We start from the raw sequence: 26,431 nt of genomic DNA, 5'->3' as shown, positions 1-26,431 counted from the left end.
AACTTTGGGTTGCCATGACACAGTCGTCATGGCAGGCTGAGAGGTGAAGCCGTGGGTCTCCATAAACGAGGAGAGAGGAGGGGGAACAATGTGCCGCACACTCTTATTTTGGAGTGTGGGTTAAACTGATTAGAAGAAACATATGCTGGCTGACCTCTTTACATGAGAGGCACTAGGTAGTGAGATCCATGTTTTTCAATGACTCCATTTGTCCAATTAGTCATGTTTCCAGAACTGTTAGTCACAGTATAAAGAGCTAGTGGCCGGGTGTCATGCACAAGATCAGCTGTGGTGAAACCTGTCAAATATCAAAGCTGTATGATTTACACACAGATACATTTGTAGGTGTGTTAGTGACTCATGTTTGTGGCGGTCTGTGCATTAAAGTTGCATATGCTAGCTGTAACAACAAACAAAATGTCTTTGCCAATTCTTCTGCATAATTTGAAGTCAAAGTGTTATACTACTAGCCTACAATAATACCGTATGTGTCAGCAGACCATAATATACTCAATTTTCTTGGTGTTTCTTGAGCTTCAGTTACCGTTTGAAAGTTTTAGGGCTAGATTGGGAAATGTTTTCTCCAACTGGAGGTTTGCCTGTTTTCATTATTTACCTCGACATTGCTTTGGAGGGCTGAGCACAACTTTTCTGTTACTATCATTTCCCCGAAGCGTGAATAGGCTGCCATTTCTTTCTAGTCTACCAACTCAATTTGGCAGAGCTCATGTTTCATTCTGCTCCATCACAGAGGAAGCAGGAGCTCACCCTTCCTAAGTCTCCATAGCGATGTTGGCAGGATCAGCTGTGTTTTGCACCTGATACGTCTGCCCCACAAAAAGTGTTGACAAAGCCAGACACCTTGCCAAAGTTAGCAAGAGCTCAATAAGCAATAATGTCTTAAAACTTGGCTGGCTGAAACTTTCTGCAAGACACGTTCAATATCCCGGCGCGAGAGATGCAACTGCAACATTTCTTTGTATCACTCCGTCCCTGGAGGTGAACAGACTCACTTTCTCCAAGTTAATTCCTTTCCAAGTTTGCTGGCGCTAATCTGTAATTAATTAGGTGGTTTTGCGGTGGCCAAGTTAATTACAGGTCAATCCTGTGATCCAAGAACAGTTTTAAACCCAAATGAATCACTGTCCAAGACCCAACAGAGCCAACATGGGCACCAAGCTGCTTTTTACACTTCGCTGTGTGAACCACAACTTCTCAATGATGAACTTTTTCTACCCCTCCCCTGGCACTCCAATTTACTGAACGCATCTGATGATGTGAACAAAAGCAGCTCCACAAATGCGTAAGCTGCCGTAGCTGAACACTTGTTTTGATGTAGCTTCATAATTTAAACAACAGCACTCCAAACTGTCGGAATGGTTCAGTTACTTGTTAAGTGCGTTTCGAGGTTAAGGAGATAGGGGAAGTCACTCAACGAATATGGTTAAGGAGATAGGGGAAGTCACTCAACGAATACGGTTAAGGAGATAGGGGAAGTAACTCAACGAATACGGTTAAGGAGATAGGGGAAGTAACTCAACGAATACGGTTAAGGAGATAGGGGAAGTAACTCAACGAATACGGTTAAGGAGATAGGGGAAGTAAATCAACGAATATGGTTAAGGAGATAGGGGAAGTAACTCAACGAATACGGTTAAGGAGAAAGGGGAAGTAACTCAACGAATACGGTTAAGGAGAAAGGGGAAGACACTCACCGAATACAGTGCGGGCGGGAACCGACTCTCTGTTTAGCCAGAAGGAGACCTGAGACAGGATGACAGTCATGATGCACGGGAGGTAGGTTTGAATCACAAAATAGCCAATTTTCCTTTTCAAATGGAAATACGTTGTCATCACTACATATTCTCCTGAGGGGGGAGAAAGAGAGGGAGAGACAGAGAGAGAGAGGGGGGGAGAGAGAGAGAGATGCAGAGGACATTAATTATTAATACAGCTCATGTTCAGTCCAGATAAACACAAGCACCCTGCTGAAATATTCAGAACCATATTTATGAAAGTAAATACAGTTGAATACATGCTAGCACAGCACTGGGAACATTTTAATGCAGTGGCATGCATGCTAGCAAAGGGAAGCCGATTGTGGGAAGCCGAGTGTCTGTTTGTGAGAGTGGATGTTAACTGATCGCTTGTGTACCACAGTGTCTGGTTGTTAATCGCCTCGTCAAAAACCAGGCTTCCCTAAACGCGAAGCCTGGGGAAGTCCATGGTATAAAAATGGCTAAATAGGGGTAGGAACCTATGTATGCCGATTTTTTTATCTGGAGCACACTTCTGGCAATACAGAATTCAGTTTACCTCCAGGTTTTCTGCCATCTTCTGCAACGTTACAAACTAGCATAGGTAACAACTCTCTGCAAAATGTCTCCTACCCGGTATGAAAACAGTAACGGACATTACACGCAGCACCAACGGCCATGTGGGGGAGGGTTCTTGAAATGCAACATCCAATCAAAATCTTGCCGCTGGGAGCCAGCAGACCATTCAGACCTCCAACTGAACGACGTATGGCTACGCGAGACTAGGTTGTTAAAGGCAAAGATTGGTTTTCCCACCACTGTTGGTTCGGATTAGATCTATTGCCCTTGGCAGCAGTAATACGCAGACAAAAAGAGCTAGTGTGTGTGTGATAGGGCTGAGAGTAGCACACCTACGGTACCTGTGTGGGTTCAGCTCCTTAGGAAGAGAAATATGTGATACAGTATGACTGGCTATTAAATATGTCATCTCACGACTACTGTGTTTTAAAAACATTGCCTTGATCCACAGCCACCAATGTGCTGAGAACCTTTCCTGGATGACAGATACACTCCGCCTACAGTACATGCTGAGTAGAGGTGACACATGGACACTATGTTTATTGACATGGGAAGACAGGAAAATTAAATAGTACTAAAAGAACCGATATTCCCTATCCTGAAGCCTGTATGTCCAGTATGTACCACAAATACTGAGAAAACCATGTGGTACAAGATTCATTGTGGTATCTCAGATGGATCTCACATTCAGTGGTTGAAGGCAGTGATGTGAGTCAGCAATGAGAGTCAGTGATGTGTCACTAATGTGAGTCAGTATGAGGCGTCTCTGTGGTGTCACAGTGAATGTACACAAAGGACTGTTCCAACACAACCTACTCTATTGGGGCTGTGTACAGGGTACAACCCTCCTCAGTCCCTATCGGCCTCACCCTGCCTACCCCTATCCCTGCAGCCATGAAACCAGACTGAGACAGTGACAGTAGTAAAACAAAGGGACCTAATCCATCACAGTGACTAAGTAGAGGTTAGTCATTATCTGTCTCTCACAGGGACCTGCCTTTTGGAGAGAAGGCCACTTAAATGACTTCCCTGATTTGAATAGCAGTCTGTGCCTGGTAAAAACAGGTTGACACTCCCCTAAGAGAAGAGAGACAAAACTGTCAAAATTGTGGGTGTTGTAGATAAAGGGATTTCACAGCTGCTATGGAAATCAGAATTTAAGATCAAATGAATGGCTGATCAACTGTGCTGGCTGACAGAATTTCCTATAATTTAGTGCCAATTCAAATGGACTCCAGACCAGAGCTCAATCAGAGGAAAAGTGGAGTTCTCCCTCCTGCTCCAAGGCTCCTTATCTTTCTACTACTGCGAAATTGTTATCTTACCGCTGAACAAGTTGAACATTTTTGCTCTTGGCTACCATTTAAAATACTTGCTAAAACTGCAAATCAAATGTGTGTTCAATCTGAAATCAGGGTGCCTGTATCTTCTTAGATTAAATACCATGTAAATGGGAGCTGCCACAAAGATCGGTTCTCTTCATCTACCCTGAATTTTCAAATTTTGTTCACAGACGAAGTGTTGGATAACAGGACAGTTTGTCAGTCTCTCTCCACCAGCCTACCTCCTTCCCCCAAACTCAGCAAGTCTTCCTTTCAGTGGGGAGACCTTACTGACCCCAATAACACTAGCAGAGACCAATCGATGAGGCAGCCACTTGCACAGCAACTCAGATAAATTACTTAACAAAAAGACACAAATGGAATCTGTAAGTATATGCCAACGGTGTACAAAGGAAAATGGAAAAGGGAGAGAAATTAATTCATCCAAATTGTCATGCACGCCAGGAGCTGAAAAGAGAGACTTTCAAAGCAGATGTTCCATTAGTTATAACCTTTGTTCTGATGTTGTCTCAGTGTCAATGCCTTGATCATATGGCATAATAGAACTTGTGCTGGAACTGCATGTTACTGTGAAAAGTGCCAGATAGGTTGTAAGGGTACCTGTGCTGGAACTCATGGATTCTTTCCCAATATCGTGGCCTAGTAGATCATACTGGTTTAGCCTTGAACCATCCTTCGCTACGACTACAGAATCCTCATCTCCTTTGGTCCAGATATAGACAACCTCATTGTTGGTATACGCATCTGAGAGAGAGAAAGAGAAAGAGCGAGGGTAGGGAGGGCAGGGGAAGGGGGTGCAGATGGACAGATATACACACACACAGGTAGAGGCAGAGACAAAGAATGACAGTACTAAATGGCAGTTTTCAATGAGTGAATAACACTAGGCACTCTTTTCCATAATTCAGCAGTGCTACCATTGGCTGATTCTGATTCTGATGATGGCAACAAACAAAGGTTATAAGAAGAGGAGGGGGGGGGGGGGGGGGGGCATTGATATGAATAAATGCATGCCAATGAGAGTTTAATAAAAGCAGGCAGTGTTTTGATTAGTTTATAAATTTGGCAACTTGAACTCAAGGTACACCCGCATGAGGAATAATGTCATAAATAGGCTTTAAAATCCACAAGGTCAAACTTAGGGTGAGGAGCTTAAAAAGCATTAAAGAAACACACGCACGCACGCACGCACGCACGCACGCACGCACGCACGCACGCACGCACACACACACAACAGTAGAAGAGACCCCAAGCTGAGCCCAAGAACATAACTCACACATCAGCCTGAGGTTTGCTAATTACATTTTGATAGCCACAGAGAAGTTATAGTTTTATTCTCATGGGAGACCATTAATTATAGTAGTTAATTCATCTACTTGTATGTGTCTTCATCTATTACAATTGTAATTGGTAATGAAAGGTATTATTCTGTCATCGTGTGTGTCCTCTATGGCTCTGTCTGTTTGTAAAGGAGCTACTCGGTGTGGTCAGACTCCAAGCTTCGCTCAGCAGAGAAGGTCAACTATGTCAAACACTTCCATTGTTATTCAAGGCTTTGAAATCTTTCACTACAATCTTTCACTTCTCTCTGGATGCACAGTACATGGAGAAAACCATGGCTGCATAATGTCAAGAATACAAGTCTCCATAACCAGTTGCAAGGATAATGCAGCATACCTAAATATCGCTGCTCAATACAATCCTAAAGAAAACAACATGACGAGGGCGCCATGACAGGAAACTATAGAAATTGAAATGAGTAAAACTGCATGTAAATGTTGTAGTAACATCTGCATGGCAACCTGTCTGGCTCTGAGATCCACTTTATGCAGAGTATAGCGTCATATATCTTCAGCCAATTAATTTTTTAAAATTCTGGACAGACAAAACAAACCCGATGCATCGAATGTGAAAATATGAAAGGTTCAGGGCTCGAAGGGAGGGAGAATAAAAGGTATGTACACTGAACAAAAATATAAATGCAACATGTAAAGTGTTGGTCCCATGTTTCATGAGCTGAAATAAAAGATCCCAGAAATATTCCATATGCACAAAAAGCTTATTTCTCTAAAATGTTGTGCACAAATTTGTTTACATCCCTGTTAGTGAGCATTTCTCCATTGCCAAGATAATCCATCCACCTGACAGGTGTGGCATATCAATTCGCTAATGAAAAAGCATGATTATTACACAGGTGCACCTTGTGCTGGGGACAATAAAGGGCCACTCTAAAATGTGCACTTTTGTCACACAACACAATGCCACAGATGTCTCAAGTTTTGAGGGAGAGTGCAATTGGAGTGTGGGCGAGCAGTTTGCTGATGTCATTGTTTTGAACAGAGTGCCACACAGTGGCGGTGGGGTTATGGTATGGGCAGGCATAAGCTACGGACAATGAACATAATTGCATTTTATCTTTATCGATGGCAGTTTAAATGCACAGAGATACCATGATGAGATCCTGAGGCCCATTGTCATGCCATTCATACACCGCCATCACCTCATGGTTCAGCATGATAATGCATGGCCCCAAGTCGCAAGGATCTGTACACAATTCCAGGAAGCTGAAAATGTCACAGTTCTTCCATGGCCTGCTTACTCACCAGACATGTCACCCATTGAGCATGTTTTGGATGCTCTGGTTCGACGTGTATGACAGTGTATTCCAGTTCCAGACAATATCCAGCAACTTCGCTCAGCCATTAAAGAGGAGTAGGACAACATTCAAAAGGCCACAATCAACATCCCGATCAAGTCTATGCGGAGATGTGTCGCGCTGCATGAGGCAAATGGTGGTCACACCAGATACTGACTGGTTTTCTGATCCACCTCCGTACCTTATTTTTAAGGTATTTGTTACCAACAGATGCATATCTCTATTCCCAGTCATGTGAAACACATAGATTAGGGCCTAATTAATTAATTTAAATTGACTGATTAATCTGAAGAGATTAACTGCTTCTCTTCTAGTTTTTATGAGAAATATTGCTGTGACGAAAATTCCAGATCAATCAAATAACATTCAGCTCAGACACCCATACATACCCCACAAGACATGCCACCAGGGGTCTCTTCAGACACCCATACATACCCCACAAGACATGTCACCAGAGGTCTCTTCATAGTCCCCAAGTCCAAAACAAATTCAAGGCAATGCTCAGTATTATACAGAGCCATGATCGCATGGAACTCCTTACATCTCCAATTATTCAAGCAAACAGCTTAGTTACCTTTTAAAAACTGATTAAACAACATTTCATAGAAAGTCAGGGACTGTGAGGGGACACACAAACACACATTTTTTTCTTGTATATTTTTGTATTAGGGCTGTCCCCGACTAAAATCTTGGTCGACCGAGAGTCATCCTGTTCTTTCGAATATGTTTAAACGTATTTTTCCATATATAGACACACACAACCCTATGCAGACACAACAACTACAGATACTGAGCGTATCTGATGCTTTAAGCACACGGTTTGATTAAATAATTAAGACAAACAAATGACTCAAGAAAGAGCCCGATGGTCACACTGAGTTAAAAAGCAAGTGCCTGTGTGGCTGGCACACTTGTCTCTCTCTCCTCCCTACTGCAGTGAAAAGGCACCACAGCACAACACGTGTTTATTGTGCTGTCCGTGCTGAAGCTGCCACATCATTACAGTCATTTAGTTTCTTACTGGTTTCTGACTGAAAAGTTCTGTTACCAAAATCCCTCATTTGTTTAGGAAGAACATTCCCTATTTCCTCAACCCTTGTTCTCTTTACGTGAAACATGTAAGCATTGCATGCATGTGACCAATAGGGCCTGACCTATAGCCTAATCACATAAATAATGTCCGAACACAATAATGTCAACAGCAAAATGGATAAGCAGGATGTGAAAAAAGAAATGCAAAATGGGCGAATGTTTACTGGTTGCTCAGGAGGTAAAGGGGACGTCAGTTCCGTGGAAGACATTTGACTTAGTTGTGGAAACTACTGGAGATCCAGAAAAAGGAGGGTATACTGTAGGAGCAAGCGTTGTGTATTATGTGTGCCCAACAGTTGCTGTCAGATTACAAAACTATATATTTTTCTGACCATTTGGAACAGTGTAAACAACCCTAAATAAATAAGTGTAACAGAGAGTCAGTTTTTTTTATATATATATAAAGCCTTTATTACAGCAGACTATAAACAGTTGCATGTATTCCTGAATTGCGGTTTATTTATAGTTTAGGCTAATTATTCAAAGCTTTTTTATTTAATTTTAAAACTAAAATGCTTGATTGCATTTCAAACCATGAATGTCTCATATGCTGTGTGATGGCATGAACGAATGAACAACTTATTAACACAGTAGCCTATATAATGAAATATAGGCCTAAGTAAGGTATGGTATTAAGACTAAACAGGACGCACTCTTAGGCCTACAGCTCGATGGCGGTTATAGAAGGCTACTATACAAAGTCTACTTATGATAAAGACATCACTCATTATTATCATGATCATAATAATAATTGTAATAATATCAGTAAGAAGGAGATCAAGAAAAACGGAGGGTATAGGAGCAGGAGCAAGAGCTGCGGGCATAGTATTTGTGACAAACAGGGGCTGTTAGATACTGTTTCTGCCTGTTCGGAACAGAGTAAACAACACAGAATCATTTTAAGTAATACCAGTCTGTTCTAATTGAAGAAAAGTGTAAAGACTTTATTACAGCATAGCAAAGATTAAAAACAGCCAAATCTGTGCAGTTGCTTTGTCTGACATTTTGCTGTTGCATGAGGCTTGGTGCTCACAGAATCAGTAGGCTATTAAACAAACACCCAAACAGGCAACAGAAGCAAGATCTGTTTTATTTTTGTAGATACAGTATATATTGATGATTTATAAAGTCAGGCACATTTAACAGTTAGGCTATTGATTTTAGACCTAATTAAGTTGAGGTTTGCTTTCTTAGACAATTAGGCTAAACCCTGTTCGCACGGGACTAGTATTACTAGAGAACGTTGGTTATTTAATTATTACACCAGAATATCCGTTATTCCAGAGGATGATTCAGAGGGGTTTCGTTTTTTCCAAACTGCCCCCTGTAGTTCTTTTTTCAATAATTTGACAATTATGACGTAAGCCTGGAGGTTTTTTCTAGGCGTGAATATATTTCAACAAGTCCAGGCTATAACAGGGCTACACTGATAATTCGAGCTTGGTTCCCAAGTTTCAAAACCATACCAAACCATCTTTGCTATAGTGTCGCCATAATATTTGAATTGAGGAAGTGTGATAATAATCATTAGGATATTCAGATGTGAGCTAAACAGTGCATGTGCACTTGAGATGCGTTTTGAGGCTTTGCATGTGAAAGTGAACTTATCATTTCCAAACAATTAGGTCAGTTGTAAGCTGCTTTGCGATCTATTAACAGCAATGGTTATATTAAACAGGCACAATATTTTTTACTGACGCATTTGGTAATATTAAATCCATACGCACAAAACCTATGAACAAAAGCATTCACTGTGAAAGTTCATACATGTAGGACCTTCATTTATAAGCCATGCACAGCACTTTGATCAATTTATCAAATCAGTTATTGTTTTCTTGCTCAAACCGCGAGCAACACCTGTCAAACTCAGACATTTCTCTCAAAACACAGGGATGTCAATTTGCACGGGACTAGTATTATCAGAGGACCTTGGAGTTCGCCAAAAAACAGTAGGTTATTCTGGCTGAAATTGTTACTCTCCTGCCATGTACAAATGTCTGACATGGCAGATTTGGACAGGACTAAAATGACAGATATTGTGTTTTGTGCATATTCACATACAGAGGTGCTCAAATTTGTTGGTACCCCTCCTCAAAAAGTGAAAAATGCACAATTTTCTCTGAAATAACTTGAAACTGACGAAAGTACTGAAAATGGCATTGACAAAAATGATGGGACCCATAATCTAATATTTTGTTGCACAACCTTTAGAGGCAATCAATGCAATCAAACATTTTCTGTACCTCCCAATGAGACATCTGCACCTGTTAACAGATAGTTTGGCCCACTCATCCTGAGCAAACTGCTCCAGCTGTCTCAGGTTTGATGGGTGCCTTCTCCAAACTGCAAGTTTCAGCTATTTCCATTGATGTTCGATTCAGATCAGGACTCATAGAAGGCCACTTCAGAAAAGTTCAATGTTTTGTTCTTATCCATTCTTGGGTGCTTTGAGTTGTGTGTTTTGGGTCATTATCCTGTTGACCTGCGACTGAGACAGAGCTTTCTGACACAGGGCAGTACGTTTCACTCCAGACTGCCTTGATAGTCTATAGATTTCATTGTGCCCTGCACAGATTCAAGGCACCCTGTGCCAGGAGCAGCAAAGCAGCCCCAAAACATAACTGAGCCTCCTCCATGTTTCACTGTGTTCTTTTCTTTGAAAGCTTCATTTTTCCATCTGTGAACATAGAGCTGATGTGACTTGCCAAAAAGCTCCAGTTTTGACTCATCTGTCCAAAGGACATTCTCCCAGAAGGATTGTAGCTTGTCAATATGCATTTTAGCAAATTCCAGTCCAGTTTCTCTTTCAAAAGTGGAGTCCTCCTGGTTCTTCTTCCATGGAGCCCACTGTCGCTCAAAAAGAGACGGATGGTGCGATCAGAAACTGACGTACCTTCACCTTGGAGTTCCGCTTGTGTCTCTTTGGCAGTTATCCTAGGTTCTTTTTCAACCATTCACACTATCCTTCTGTTCAACCTGGGGTTGATTTTCCTCTTGCGGCCGCGCCCAGGGAGGTTGTCTACAGTTCCTTGGACCTTAAACTTCTTAATAATATTTGCAACTGTTGTCACAGGAACATCAAGCTGCTTGGAGATAGTCTTGTAGCTTTTACCTTTACCATGCTTGTCTGTTATTTTCTTTCTGATCTCCTCAGACAAATGTCTCCTTTGCTTTCTCTGGTCCATGTTCAGTGTGGTGCACACAATGATACCAAACAGCTCAGTGACTACTTTTCTCCATTTAAAAAAACTGAATGACTGATTACAAGATTGGAGGCATATGTGATACTAATTAAAGAAACTAATTAGTTTGAAATATCACTATAATCAAATTATTTATGATCTTTTCTAAAAGGGTACCAACAAATGTGTCCAGGCCATTTAGAATATCTTTGTAGAATAAGCAATAATGAATCTCTTTTCACAGCTTCTTTGCTTTATTCTATGACATACTAAAGGCATGCAAGTATACATGATAAAAGAGCTTTAAATTTCATGACTTTTCAGGAGGAATTAAGCATTATTTCAATGAGCTGTAAGGGTACCAACAAATTTGAGCAAGTCTGTAATTACATTACCGGACCACCCCCAGTAAAACTAATCCCATTCGAATAGAGCTTAAGGCAAGGGCTGTTTCCTTGTCTCTGCTGCTGCCTCCGCTGCATTGTTCTCAATCCCAATATGCTGGTTCATTTTGCTATTATGCACATAGCAACATAGGGAAAGGCACCAATTCTACAGTGAAATTCTTATTTTACATAATATAACCATATACAATTTCAGTATCACATGTCTTACAGTGATGGACTGTGCCATCCCCGTGGCCTCCGCAATTGATTAGTCCAAAGAGACAGGTACGAATCAGACAGGTGTCTTATGCACCATGAAAAAAACACAAAAAAATTGTGGCTGCTTGACTAAATAAATCTCAGTCAACCAACAGCCTATCGACCAAACAATTGACCAGTCAACTAAATAGGGTCAGCCCTAGTCTGTATAATTTTTTTGTTGTATCATTTGTATATCGTTGTTTTTAAAATTTCTGTGTTACTGTCCATGTCTACCAGTATATCAGTGTTTTGTTACTTGTCATGTTTTTTCATCCCACAATAAGTTTGGTGAATTTTGGCCTCCTTGCTCGCACACGCTTTTTCAGTTCTGCCCACAATTTTTCTATGGTTTGAGGTAAGGGCTTTGTGATGGCCACTCCAATACCTTGACTTTGTTGTCCTTAAGCCATTTTGCCACAACTTTGGAAGTATGTTTGGGGTCATTGTCCATTTGGAAGACCCATTTGCGACCAAGCTTTAACTTCCTGACTGATGTCCTGAAATGTTGCTTCAATATATCCACATAATTCCCCCACCCATGATGCCATCTATTTTGTGAAGTGCACCAGTCCCTCCTGCAGCAAAGCACCCCCAATACATGATGCTGCCACCCCCGTGCTTCACGGTTGGGATGGTGTTCTTCGGCTTGCAAGCCTTCCCCTTTTTCCTCCAAGCATAACGATGGTCATTATAGCCAAACAGTTCTATTTTTGTTTCATCAGACCAGAAGACATTTCTCCAAAAAGTATGTTCTTTGTCCCCATGTGCAGCTGCAAACAGTAGTCTGGCTTTTTTATGGCGGTTTTGGAGCAGTGGCTTCTTCCTTGCTGAGTGGCTTTTCAGGTTATGGCGATGTAGGACTTGTTTTACTGTGGATATAGATACTTTTGTACCGGTTTCATCCAGCATCTTCACAAGGTCCTTTGCTGTTGTTCTAGGATTGATTTGCACTTTTCGCACCAAAGTACGTTCATCTCTAGGAGACAGAACACGTCTCCTGCCTGAGAGGTATGACGGCGTGGTCCCATGGTGTTTATACTTGCGTACTATTGTTTGTACAGATGAACGTGGTACCTTCAGGGGTTTGGAAATTGCTCCCAAGGATGAACCAGACTTGTGGAGTTCTAAAAAAAAAAAATCTGAGGTTTTGGCTGATTTATTTTGATTTTCCCATGATGTCAAGCGAAGAGGCACTGAGTTTGAAGGTAGGCCTTGAAATACATCCACAGGTACACCTCCATTTGAATCAAATGATGTCAATTAGCCTATCAGAAGCTTCTAAATCCATGACATAATGTTCTGGAATTTTCCAAGTTGTTTAAAGGCACAGTCAACTTAGTGTATGTAAACTTCTGACCCACTGGAATTGTGATACAGTGAATTATAAGTGAAATAATCTGTCTGTAAACAATTGTTGGAAAAATTACTTGTGTCATGCACATAGAAGATGTCCTAACCAACTTGTCAAAACTATAGTTTGTTAACAAGGAATTTGTGGAGTGGTTGAAAAATGAGTTTTAATGACTCCAACCTAAGTGTATGTAAACTTCCGACTTCAACTGTAAATACAGATTAGAGGATCCGTGCCGAAGGGAGCGTTGTGACAGTCTGCCAATAAGAGGACTGTTTGCTGAAGGAAAAACGGCCCTGAAAGGACTCCTTTTGTAGTATTGGCCGGATGAGGTTTTATTCACAACGTCCTGACCACATCACTCTGACTTTTAATATTGGCAGAGTTGTTATTATCTTGGATCATTAACTTATAAAATAACCTCTCCCTGTTCTATACGCGGTGAAACATTTGCGTCTCTGGTTGAGGAGGAGAGTGACAGGGATGGAGATAGAACTGATGGAAAGGCCTCTGTTATACTTTAACGTTACATGCAATTCACACGGTCCATGGCAAGTTGGCGAAGAACAACGGACCATTGCTTACCACGTAGATGTCCGAATTGATCTATGACCTCCATTTCTGTGATGTCAGCTATGTGTACCTGATACAGATGTATATCTAGAGAGACTTACAGCTTCCAAACTTCAGAGGACAGGCGTGTGTATCCATGGGGAAATCCTCCAAGTGCATGGGACACTCAGCATGGATGGTCAGCCTGGTCAGAGATGGAGAAAAACAACAAAGACATGTTAGTGACAGGCCTTAAACACTCCATGACACCTGTCACATGGCACCAACACATTCTGTACGTTAAAGCTTTATGTGTTGAGACATCCTTTTATTTTGCCAAATCCTGTTCAGTATCATTCTAAAGGCCAAAGCAGTGGCTTGCCCACTTCAATAACTTTTACTGCACACCATTCTGCATCATTCTTAGTCTCTCAACCTGTCACACAGAGCTTCAATTGAAACATGAATGACAGGGCCGTAGTCATTTTCCTCTGTATCTGAATACAGTAAGCATACACCACGCCTCCTTCGGATCACCCAAGGTTGTCCTGCCCCCAATGGCAGGGGAATAGGGGTGACAGGTAGTCTAGAGTCTAGAGGTTAGAGCATTGGGCCAGTGTCCTAAAGGTTGCTAGTTTGAATCCACGAGTTGACAAAGGGAAAAATCTGTTGATGTGCCCTTGAGCAAGGCACTTAACCCTAATTGCCCTAGAGTTGCCTCTCAAGGGGAGTTGGGATATGCAAAAAACACATTTCCAATTCACACAGGCATATTTACATGTGTGAAACAGGACAAAAATAAGCACCAACCTAAATAATTAATATTATGGTTTGCCAGAGATAATCTGCTGTTCTGAGACTTCTCTGACATTTGGGTTTTGTTGAAAGGAGGAGGGGGGGGGGTTGATATGAGTGAGGGGAACAGTCAGCATGTGCAGTCACATACTGTAGTGCGTCTGGCCATCAATGTGCCTGTTGAGGGCTACTACAGTATATCTTGGTTGCCAGTGATTTGTCAGTTTTCCCATCAGCATAGCTCAAAACTCCCACTCCCTCCCCCCACTACTAAGGCCAGGGCCAGCCAGACAGCTCTGCAGATCTGTGGAGCAGCCAGACAGTCAGCTATGTGGTCTCCTGTAGCCTCCTCATCCAGTTGATTAGATATTGACCCGCTGATCCTCGGCACATCACCTACTCCACTCCTGATGGAGGGAGCTCTGCAAATCAAGCTTCAGTGACGGGAGCAGACTGTCATCTGCCTGGGAGATCACATCGCACAACACACAACGACAGAACCAGTACTGTACCATTCTCCTTACTAAGTCGCTTTTCCCATTCCACATGACATGAATAATGGTGGACAATGAACATTACTTCAGAATGGCATGTCAATGACACTATCTGGGTCCATAGTTCATTCTACCGGGACCTCCAGTAGACAGTGGTGGAAATACAACTATGAGCCTTATGGGACCTCATCGTCACTAAGAAACAGAACACACTTCTTCCTAAGCAATGACATAAGTATAGGCATTTGTATAGAAATTTACAGGTAACTGCCCAAATAAAGGAAACCCAAACATAAAGTGTCTTAATAAGGCGTTGGACCACCAGGAGCCAGAACAGCTTCAATTCACCTTGGAACAGATTATACAAGTGTCTGGAACTCTATTGGAAGAGCGCAATTCCATCATTTGATGTTTTGTTGATGGTGGTGGAAAATACTGTCTCAGGCGCTGCTGCTGAATCTCCCATAAGTGTTCAATTGGGTTGAGATCTGGTGACTGAGAAGGCCATGGAATATGGTTCACATCGTTTTCATGCTCATCAAACCATTCAGTGACCACTCGTGACCTGTGGATGGAGGCATTGTCACCCTAAGGTGGCATAGCCATGGTAGCCAGAATAATGGCCTGCCCAGCATTTCTATACATTACCCGAAGCATGATAGGATGTTAATTGCTTAATTAACTCAGGAACCACACCTGTGTGGAAGCACCTGCTTTCAATATACAGTTGAAGTCGGAAGTTTACATACACTTAGGTTGGAGTCATTAAAACTTGTTTTTCAACCACTCCACAAATTTCTTGTTAACAAACTATAGTTTTGGCAAGTCGGTTAGGACATCTACTTTGTGCATGACACAAGTCATTTTTCCAACAATTGTTTACAGACAGATTATTTCACTTATAATTCACTGCATCACAATTCCAGTGGGTCAGAAGTTTACCTAAACTAAATTGACTGTGCTTTTAAACAGCTTGGAAAATTCCAGAAAATTATGTCATGGCTTTAGAAGCTTCTGATAGGGTAATTGACATCATTTAAGTCAATTGAAGGTGTACCTGTGGATGTATTTCAAGGCCTACCTTCAAACTAAGTGCCTCTTTGCTTGACATCATGGCAAAACCAAAAGAAATCAGCCAAGACATCAGAAAAAAAAATCGTAGACCTCCACAAGTCTGGTTCATCCTTGGGAGCAATTTCCAAACGCCTGAAGGTACAACGTTCATCTGTACAAACAATAGTACGCAAGTATAAACACCATGGGACCACGTAGCCGTCATACCGCTCAGGAAGGAGACGCGTTCTGTCTCCTAGAGATGAACGCACTTTGGTGAGAAAGGTGCAAATCAATCCCAGAACAACAGCAAAGGATCTTGTGAAGATGCTGGAGGAAACAGGTACAAAAGTGTCTATATCCACAGTAAAATGAGTCCTATATCGACAAAACCTGAAAGGCCACTCAGCAAGGAAGAAGCCACTGCTCCAAGACCGCCATAAAAAAGCCAGACTACTGTTTGCAGCTGTACATGGGGACAAAGACCATACTTTTTGGAGAAATGTCCTCTGGTCTGATGAAACAAAAATAGAACTGTTTGGCATAATGACCATCATTATGTTTGGAGGAAAAAGGGGGAGGATGCAAGCCGAAGAACACCATCCCAACCGTAAAGCACGGGGGTGGCAATATCATGTTGTGGGGGTGCTTTACTCCAGGAGGGACTGGTGCACTTCACAAAATAGATGGCATCATGAGGCAGAAAATTTATGTGGATATATTGAAGCAACATCTCAAGACATCAGACAGGAAGTTAAAGCTTGGTTGCAAACGGGCCTTCAAAATGGACTATGACCCCAAGCATACTTCCAAAGTTGTGGCAAAATTGCTTAAGGACAACAAAGTCAAGGTATTGGAGTGGCCATCACAAAGCCCTGACCTCAAACCCATAGAAAAATTGTGGGCAGAACTGAAAAAGCGTGTGCGAGCAAGGAGGCCTACAAACCTGACTCAGTTACACCAGCTCTGTCAGGAGGAATGGGCCAGAATTCACACAACCTATTGTGGGAAGCTTGTGGAAGGCTACCCAAAACGTTTGACCCAAGTTAAACAATTTAAAGGCAATGCTACCAAATACTAATTGAGTGTATGTAAACTTCTGACCCACTGGGAATGTGATGAAATAAATAAATCACTTTCTCTACTATTATTCTGACATTTCACATTCTTAAAATAAAGTGGTGATCCTAACTGACCTAAGACAAGGAATTCTTTACCAGGATTAAATGTCAGGAATTGTGAAAAACTGAGTTTAAATGTATTTGGCTATGGTGTATGTAAACTTTCGACTTCAACTGTACTTTGTATCCCTCATTTACTCAAGTGATTCCTTTATTTTGCCAGTTACCTACAGTATAAACTACAGTATATATGGAATTGAGATATTCTTGTTTTGTACTGTCATTTGATTTTGGAATACAATATACAGAAATGCATTCTGGGAAATAGTAACCCTGAGAATAACAACAACATATTTTTTTACCACCTCCATTATGGTAGCAATAGATCAACACAGCACAGGTCCAATGTATTCCCTAACATTGTTAAAACCATAAAACCCATTGATTTCTCTTTTGTGTCCTCTTCACTTTCACTAAAATGCAGCGGTTCAATCTTTCAATTAACCCTGTGACCAAAGAAACTCAGAGCCTGCATGGTAAGACATCTTGTTGATTAAATACATATTTACACTAGAGTCTAGTTGAACACTGCTGTGATGTTGAGCAATGGCCCTTACCCCACCTGCCATCAAGATGTCAGCAATATTTCACAAAGTCTACATAGTACCACCACTCTTAAGTGTTTAATGAGATAAAGCATTTTACCTCCTGGGTAATCTTCAACCCTAATGGTTATGATGTTCTTGGCCTTGCAAAATAACTGCACTTGGAGGAAGAAGAACACTACTGCTGACATTAATTAATGTCCTTCCTGTGTGTGTGTGCGTGTGCGTGTGCGTGTGCGTGTGTGTGTGTGTGTGTGTGCCTGTCAGCCCGGGGAACCACAGCAAAAATGGCCTCACGGGGCCAACCCCTCCTTCTCCAGTTGCCGCCTCCACCTCCCGAAAAAACAGCTGCATCGATCGCAGTGCCATTGCCAGAGCCTGTAGTACCTTGTCTCTGTCGGAGCTCCAGGGGGGCCTTAGAAGGAGCTATGTGTTCCCCTCCACCTACCCCAACCCCCCTTTATTTTAAAGTTCTCCTCCATACCTCACCAGCTCCTGAAAACTTCTCCCATTATACACTGTAATCTGTCCGGTGGAGTAGATGAGTCTGTATTGATGGAACTCTATTGCATTTCTAGCTAGTGGTCTGTTTGGCTGATTCCCAGCTTCTGGAGGACTTTCAGACTCTGCCTGTCAGCCTGTCAATCTATCACTTCCGCTCTCTTTGTAATAATAAGGTTTCACCTTGACATATACACCTCACAGAGAACAAATGGTCAAGTCACATGCTGACACTGGACCTTTGCTTGGCGCTGAGAGACATACACCTCCGCCTCTTCCTACTCCATGTGATGAGTGAGAAATCGACTGTCAGGTCCAGGGCGGCTCGTTCATCACACTTATCACCATATTTGGGGACTCTGGATCATGATCAATGAGTCTCCCTCTCCTGTTTGGGAATCCCTGGTGAGAACATACGCTACTCTAATGATGACACCTCCTCCTAAATTGCGGGAGAACCGTACCCCACCTACTCCATCTTCCCTTAAGGAAGAGACCCTTGGGAGAGGAGGAGGAGGGGGGTGGACAAGAAAGAGGTGGAATATAAACAAGCTGTGAAGTTATATGGAAGGCTGTCATCTGTCAAGGTGACATTCAACCAGTCAAATGCAGAAGAATGGAGAATTGACCTTTTATCAAGGTCAACATATCCTAAATATTCTGCCCCAGAGTATACATAACAAGAGTGTAATTTCTGCTGAAGCCATTACATTTTTACAGTTCTACTCTTGGCTTTAAAGCTGCAGTCAAGGCTCACAATATTACTATCCAGACAAGTATTTTTTTTTTACCACAGTGCTATTCCTTGGGTTCTGATGCCTGGTGCTGGGGTGTGTCTAGATCACAAGCTCTCACAGTTATAACAACACACGGCAATTAGCTAAAAGAGAAAATCTCCGTAATTACCGTTATCAACAATGACTTGCAGAAACGCTCTGAATCGCACAGTACTACTCTCGTACCACACAATTAATGTACTGCTACATTAGGCGACATCATATTATGGAATATGCATACTGAAATAGAGAGGTAGCTGTAAAGCATTATGGTGGTAACTATGGTGGTAATTAACATACAACCCCGACTGCGAACACAGAATCCAGTCTCAGCAAGGGTAGGGTAGGTAGGCCTAATGGCCGGCTAGCTCAAAGAGCTTCTATGTATTGTGTTGGTGTGCGTCAGGGCCTGGTTGCCTAGAAACCTGAGATAGGGCTGTATTTTTTGTCCACTTGAGCAACATGATTGTCCTTTACTATTGTGCTTCATTGAAAACATAAATGCTCTGCTCTCTCTGCCATGATTACCTTTCTGTATTGGAGAACAGAGGAAGAACACAATAAGACTTTATTAACCCATTAAAACCGAAATTCTCAGGAAATGTTATTGCAATTCATGCCCTTGAACAAGTTGTACACTGGAGAACGTATAAAACACATTTTGTACAGTTATACAACCAGATGTCTAAAAGAGGAAACGATTTTCTTCTGGCCAGTGCTATAACAAGCTCATGGTGACATGACTTGCAGGGACATGAAGCCCTGAATGAACAGAGTCTATTCCGTAACTATTGTCAGCTCTGGTGAACTGCAAGTGTTCACATCAGCCCCCTTCACAACCGACTACTTCTGAACAGGAGAAAAAGGCCACCCAAAATAGCTCTCTGTATCAGTGTTTAGAAAAGAGATTCAAACTCGAGATGACTTCAGATTCACAGTATTCTGTTGAACTACAGTAGAGTTTCTGGATGGTATTAAGACAAAGCTTTACAAGTATCATTGGCTCAGCTGGTACGTTTCCTCACATAATTTACACAGTGAGGTAAAAAGATGATATTGAGAGCAGAGAAAACATCCCAGCCTCCCTCTTACAGGACATAACTTTCCAGTTAATACTTGGCTGGCGCCAACAGACATGGTCGCCATGTTTCTAGTTCCTTGCCAACTTTGCAGTAATTCTTTTTTGTTGTTATTATTTCTTACATGATTTGCTCAGAATGTTTCTTGCATTATTACCTACAGCCGAAAACAACTTTTGGATATTAGATCGGCGGTCCTTCACCAGCATTTAGACAATAATTTCGACTTTCCTGAAATGGGTCCTTTATTTGAACTCAGCCAGGCAATTCCATTCATCCCGGGGGCTGCTCCAAGACGCCGTCACCGGAGAAGAGGAATAAGGTCTGGGCTCCTAGTCAGACTCAGGAGGCGTGCATACCATCCACCGGTTCAGAGTATATTACTCGCTAACACTCAGTCTCTGGACAATAAAGTAGACTAGCCAGGGCGAGGATCTCCTTCCAGAGAGACATCAGGGACTGTATCATACTTTGCTTTACGGAATCTTGGCTTTCTCTGGATATACTGTCCCGGTCCATTCAGCCAGTGGGGTTCTCCGTCCTTTGCGAGGACAGAAACTCTCCGGGAAAAGGAAAGGTGGAGGTGTATGTTTCATGATACTCATGGTGTGATTGTGGTAACGTATAGGAACTCAAGTCCTTTTGTTCTCCCGATCTGGAATACCTCACCATCAAATGCCGACCGCAAAACCTTCCTAGAGATTATTCTGAAGGAGCTACACAGGACTTTGTGCAAACTGGAAACTGCATATCCTGAGGCTGCAATTATTGTAGCTGGGGACTTTAATAAAGGAAATCTGAGGAAAACATTACCAAAATTCTATCAACACATCTCCTGTTCTACTCGCACATCGAGAACTCTGGACCACCAAAAACTGTGGATAGATGGGAGCATCCGCACAATACTGAAATCGCAAAGTGTCACATTTAACCTCTGCAAAGTGACTGGGAACATGGACGTGCACATACAGACCAGCTATGCCGTCCGTAAGGCAGTCAAAGAGGCAAATTGACAGTACAGGGACAAAGTGAGTCGTAATTCAACGACTCAGACACGAGACGACCGTAGGTGCCAGAGACTCCAGACAATCACAGATTATAAAGGGAAAGCCAGCCACGTCGTGTACACCAATGCCTCGCTCCTGGACAAGTTAAACACCTTCTTCGCACGCTTCGAGGAAAACACAGAGCCGCCGACGCGCGCCACCGCCCCTCACATATTGAGGCTGTTCTGAGGGCAAAAAGGGGTGCAACTCAATATTAGGAAGGTGTTGCTAATGTTTTGTACAGTCAGTGTATGTGTACGTGAGTTAACAATACAATTTGATTTGATTTAAACCAACGGCAACAAAAAAAAACAGAAGAGATCAGAACAAAAAGCTCCTTGATGATCTTTTTAGTATCTTGAGAATCTAAAATCAGGCTGAGCTGAGCTCGAACACATGCCACCCTAATTATGAGGTGGCCGAGCAGCTAACAAAGCGTGAAATGTCCCGTTACAATATGTGTCAGTCACCACTGTGACCAAATGAGTGGCGACGTGGGAACCAACCCTCCCCATCCCATGTCCTCCATGACCAGCGCTCCCCTCCCTGAATGGCCTCATTAGCCCCTACCAATATCACACTAAACGTCCAGAGGTGTGTCAATCAGAAGGCAGGCTCGAACACAGTAGAGACAGTTGAATTTGACTCTATTTCCATCTGTGTCAAGGTTACACATTCAAGCAGCAAAGCTGTACTGCAGCAGCTAAGCCAAAGCCTCCTGTCACTGTTCCTCTCTATGTAGCCCTTTCCTGCAGTCAATTGGCCAAATAACCCTCTAGTGGCCTCATGGGTGGAATGTTAGTAATATTTTTCATAGTTTCATAATTAATAAACATTTTTTTTAAATCCGCAGACATTCTGGCATTTCAATGTCAAACGGTTTTGTTATATTTCAGTCTTCTGTGATGTATATAAAGTGTAATATTAGGATGCAAACTCAAAATGGAGTACACTTCAACTCTATATCTGACATGGTCTAGGTGCCTTATTTTTTTAAGCCCATAACTATGTGTGTGAGGTGTATAGTTATGTTTCAAAGTAGATTTGTTAAAGACTACCAAGAAACACTCTGTGTGACCCTGATTTAGCCCACTGAAGTAAAGGTTAAATGCTCTACCTGGCTCTTTGGCTGCAATATTGTCGCATCACATGTCTCAATGAACATGCCCTTGTACAGGTTCACAAACAGTTAGTGGGTCCTTGTGTGTTTCTGAGTCCATTGCTCCTATTGGTGATGGTGACTATGAAACATAAATAGGATGCATGAGCTCTATGCTTCAGTGTACAAACATCATTAAAATGGACCCCTGGGCTCCAATTAGACAACACTCCTAGGAGGAGGATGCTATGGCAGCAGCGTTTAATATTATTTCTCGCCATTTTGCAGGACTTAAAAAAAGCCACTGAGAATCTGTTTTATGGACCCAGAGATGCTTGACATCAGTTAGAGTACGAGAAAGTAATTCAACCTGAATCGGTGTGAAAACAAAAGATGAACTGCCGTATTTACCCAGTGCAAAAACTCCTAATCCAATCACATGCAGCAAACACAGAGGAGAGAAGGTCAGACAGAAAATAATATTTTTATTTGTATGGCCCTTAACTCCACGCTGAAATCAATAAAGTACTTTCTTTCTTCTCAGCATATGTATGCTTATTATAGGCACTGTTAAAAGGAGAATTCTAGCAGCCAGCGGACTGCCTTAAAAGCCGTCAGTAAAAAGGCACTTTAAATGTCTATTAAACAATTGTCTCCCCCGGGACAAGAGTAGATACAAAAATCATTACTAGGGAGCCAGCTGACTCAGCGATATCTGGCACTACATGATTGTGTTGTCAGTCGTTCACAAGGATGCACACAAATTGTTTCGGAGGAGAAAACACGTCACAATTATCAGCAGTGTTTGTATTTCAATCCCAACATTGTTTGTTTAGTTAGAGGCAATTTTTTTGTATTCCTCCCTCTCTCATCTCATATGATATACTCATTATAATTATGCACAATACAGGAGAAGAAAACATGGATGATTTCATTAGTTTTAAGCATGAATCTAGGTTCAGACACAAGTACTACCATTGTTCCTAATGAGACAACCAGTGGAATTTATTGTTTACGGTACTTAAAGTAAGTACTAAAACATATATATGGCTATAATGGGATATATGCTGGGAGCTACGCTATAGGCCCCAGTTTCTGGTTATGCATCACTTCATTCCCTACAATACTTTTCTGACCATGCAATTTCTGTACATTATTTAAACCATGCGCTGAATCTTTGTACTTGAACTTTTACTTTCAATGACTCACCCTTTCTGAACCATTTCAGATCCCTTTCTGATCCCTTTCTGAACCCTTTCTGAACCATTTCAGATCCCTTTCTGAACCCTTTCTGATCCCTTTCTGAACCCTTTCTGAACCATTTCAGATCCCTTTCTGATCCCTTTCTGAACCCTTTCTGAACCCTTTCTGAACCATTTCTGAACCCTTTCTGAACCCTTTCTGAACCATTTCAGATCCCTTTCTGATCCCTTTCTGATCCCTTTCTGAACCATTTCCGATCCCTTTCTGATCCCTTTCTGATCCCTTTCTGAACCCTTTCTGAACCATTTCAGATCCCTTTCTGATCCCTTTCTGATCCCTTTCTGAACCCTTTCTGAACCCTTTCTGAACCATTTCTGAACCCTTTCTGAACCCTTTCTGAACCCTTTCAGATCCCTTTCTGAACCCTTTCTGAACCCTTTCTGAACCCTTTCAGATCCCTTTCTGAACCCTTTCTGAACCCTTTCAGATCCCTTTCTGAACCCTTTCTGAACCCTTTCTGAACCCTTTCTGAACCCTTTCTGATCCCTTTCTGAACCCTTTCAGATCCCTTTCTGAACCATTTCTGATCCCTTTCAGATCCCTTTCTGAACCCTTTCAGATCCCTTTCTGAACCATTTCTGATCCCTTTCTGAACCCTTTCTGATCCCTTTCTGAACCCTTTCTGATCCCTTTCTGAACCCTTTCTGATCCCTTTCTGAACCCTTTCTGAACCCTTGTACTCAGTAGAGAAGGAGCAGATGGCAGGAAGGCCGGAGTGATAATGCCTGTTCCAAAACCCCCGTCCCCGCTTGGCTACCGCTTCATACTGCTGACCCTGGTGAGGTGTCAATTGCAAGTGGCTAAATCAACAGGGATAACTGCAAAGTGTAGAGCTGGAACGCACTGAGAGAGGCAACAAACAGTACCCGCCCTCCAATTCCATCTGACATTCCAAGGCAGCACTGTAGAGGTAACCTTAGGACCTCCATGTGCAACAATTACTCACAGGCAGTAATTAATAGCTACAGTTGAAGTCGGAAGTTTACATATACTTAGGTTGGAGTCATTAAAACTCGTTTTTCAACCACTCCACAAATGTCTTGTTAACATACTATAGTTTTGGCAAGTCGGTTAGGACATCTACTTTGTGCATGACATAAGTAATTTTTCCAACAACTGTTTTACAGACATATTATTTCACTTACAGTTCACTGTATCACAATTCTAGTGGGTCAGAAGTTTACATACACTAAGTTGACTGTGCCTTTAAACAGCTTGGAAAAATCCAGAAAATTATGTCATGGCTTTAGAAGCTTCTGATAGGCTAATTGACATCATTTGAGTCAATTGGAGGTGTACCTGTGGATGAATTTCAAGGCCTAACTTCAAACATCAGTGCCTCTTTGCTTGACATCATGGCAAAATCTAAAGAAATCAGCCAAGACCTCAGAAAAAAAATTGTAGACCTCCACAAGTCTGGTTCATCCTTTGGAGCAGTTTCCAAACGCCTGAAGGTACCACGTTCATCTATACAAATAATAGTACGCAAGTATAAACACCATGGGACTACGCAGCCGTCATACCGCTCAGGAAGGAGACGCATTCTGTCTCCTAGAGATGAACATACTTTGGTGCAAAAAGTGCAAATCAATCCCAGAACAACAGCAAAGGACCTTGTGAAGATGCTGGAGGAAACAGGTACAAAAGTATCTATATCCACAGTAAAACGAGTCCTACATCGACATAACCTGGAAGGCCGCTCAGCAAGGAAGAAGCCACTGCTCCAAAACCCCCATAAAAAAGCCAGACTACGGTTTGCAATTGCACACGGGGACAAAGATCGTACTTTTTAGAGAAATGTCCTCTGGTCTGGTGAAACAAAAATAGAACTGTTAAGCCATAATGACCATCGTTATGTTTGGAGGAAAAAGCCGAAGAACACCATCCCAACCGTGAAGCATGGGGGTGCTTTGCTGTAGGAGGGACTAGTGCACTTAACAAAATAGATGGCATCATGAAGAGAAAAATGATGTGGATATATTGAAGCAACATCTCAAGACATCAGTCAGGAAGTTAAAGCTTGGTCGCAAATGGGTCTTCCAAATGGACAATGACCCCAAGCATTCTTCCAAAGTTGTGGCAAAATGGCTTAAGGACAACAAAGTCAAGGAATTGTAGTGGCCATCACAAAGCCCTGACCTCAATCCTATCGAAAAATTGTGGGCAGAACTGAAAAAGCGTGTGTGAGCAAGGAGGCCGACAAACCTGACTCAGTTACACCAGCTCTGTCAGGAGGAATGGGCCAAAATTCACCCAACCTATTGTGGGAAGCTTGTGGAAGGCTACCTGAAACGTTTGACCCAAGTTAAACAGTTTAAAGGCAATGCTACCAAATACTAATTGAGTGTATGTAAACTTCTGACCCACTGGGAATGTGATGAAAGAAATCAAAGCTGAAATAAATCATTCTCTCTACTATTATTCTGACATTTCTCATTCTTAAAATAAAGTGGTGATCCTAACTGACCTAAGACAGGGAATTTTTACTAGGATTAAATGTCAGGAATTGTGAAAACCTGAGTTTAAATGTATTTGGCTAAGGTGTATGTAAACTTCCGGCTTCAACTGTATATCTCCATATGTGTATTACGTCAGCAAGCTTAAATGACTAGAAATCCATGCCTGCCCTTAGACTATCTAACCCCTCATCTGCCCCTACGGTTGTCTTAACACCTCTTCTGTCTGGTCTGAGATGGTGAAGACATAACTATTGGCTCTGTGACAGGGCTTTGCCAGCAGGCACCCAAACCGAGTGCCTGTTATAGCTCTGAATGTGCAATTAAATCCTAACCGCTGCTGCCCCCATATCGAGTGCTGGGCCAGGGCCAGGGGAGGGCTGAAGGGCCGTGGAGGGGACAGAGACAGGGACAGGTAGTAAGAGCCAGGCTGAACAGGGCTCCTGGGCATACCACCACAGGGCTAATCCCAGGCTAACAAACTACAGTGGCTAGCTGCCTGAGCTGGATGGGAATGTCGCCGGGAGGTCAAGGGGAACTTAAAATAACCTAGAGAGTGCGGGAGGGAGGGAGGTACAGTATATAGGGAGGGGGAGAATACCTTTTATACCTTGCCAAATAACATCGAGAAGGACTGTACGAATATCATGTAATGTATCCATTAAGTGTTGATAGTGCTCTATAATGTACTGTGTAATATTCTTTTTTAATTCACAGTAAAATATTGAGGAAACATTTTAAAGCATAGAGAATGATGGTAATTGCATTATTCTCTCAGGAAATTCTGTCCTTCAACGTATTAAATAAGAATTTGATAAGAAGAAGAGACTTGCTTGGTCCAAGAAACACGAGCAATGGATATTAGACCGGTGGAAATATGTCCTTTGGTCTGATGACTGATGACTCCTGATGACTTTTTTGATTTTTGGTTCCAACCGCTGTGTCTTTGTTAGACACAGAGTAGGTGAATGATCTTCGCATGTG

General features: G+C 42.1%; 1 protein-coding gene across 1 annotated transcript in view; it reads right to left on the bottom strand.

Annotated features, from left to right (window-relative positions):
- The window catches only part of LOC129867861 (gamma-aminobutyric acid receptor subunit alpha-2-like), a 145,182-nt gene that overhangs the window by 19,681 nt on the left and 99,070 nt on the right, over window positions 1–26,431 (bottom strand). The window contains exons 7-9 of the mRNA XM_055941342.1: window positions 13,282–13,364; window positions 4,280–4,423; window positions 1,716–1,868 (exon numbers count right to left, since the gene is read on the bottom strand). Coding sequence (XP_055797317.1) covers window positions 1,716–1,868; window positions 4,280–4,423; window positions 13,282–13,364 — 380 coding nt within the window. The remainder of the gene's footprint in view (window positions 1–1,715; window positions 1,869–4,279; window positions 4,424–13,281; window positions 13,365–26,431) is intronic.

The sequence above is a fragment of the Salvelinus fontinalis genome, chromosome 13, assembly GCF_029448725.1.
Source record: "Salvelinus fontinalis isolate EN_2023a chromosome 13, ASM2944872v1, whole genome shotgun sequence".
Classification (NCBI taxonomy): domain Eukaryota; kingdom Metazoa; phylum Chordata; class Actinopteri; order Salmoniformes; family Salmonidae; genus Salvelinus; species Salvelinus fontinalis.
This window is presented reverse-complemented; position numbering and strand designations above follow the sequence as displayed.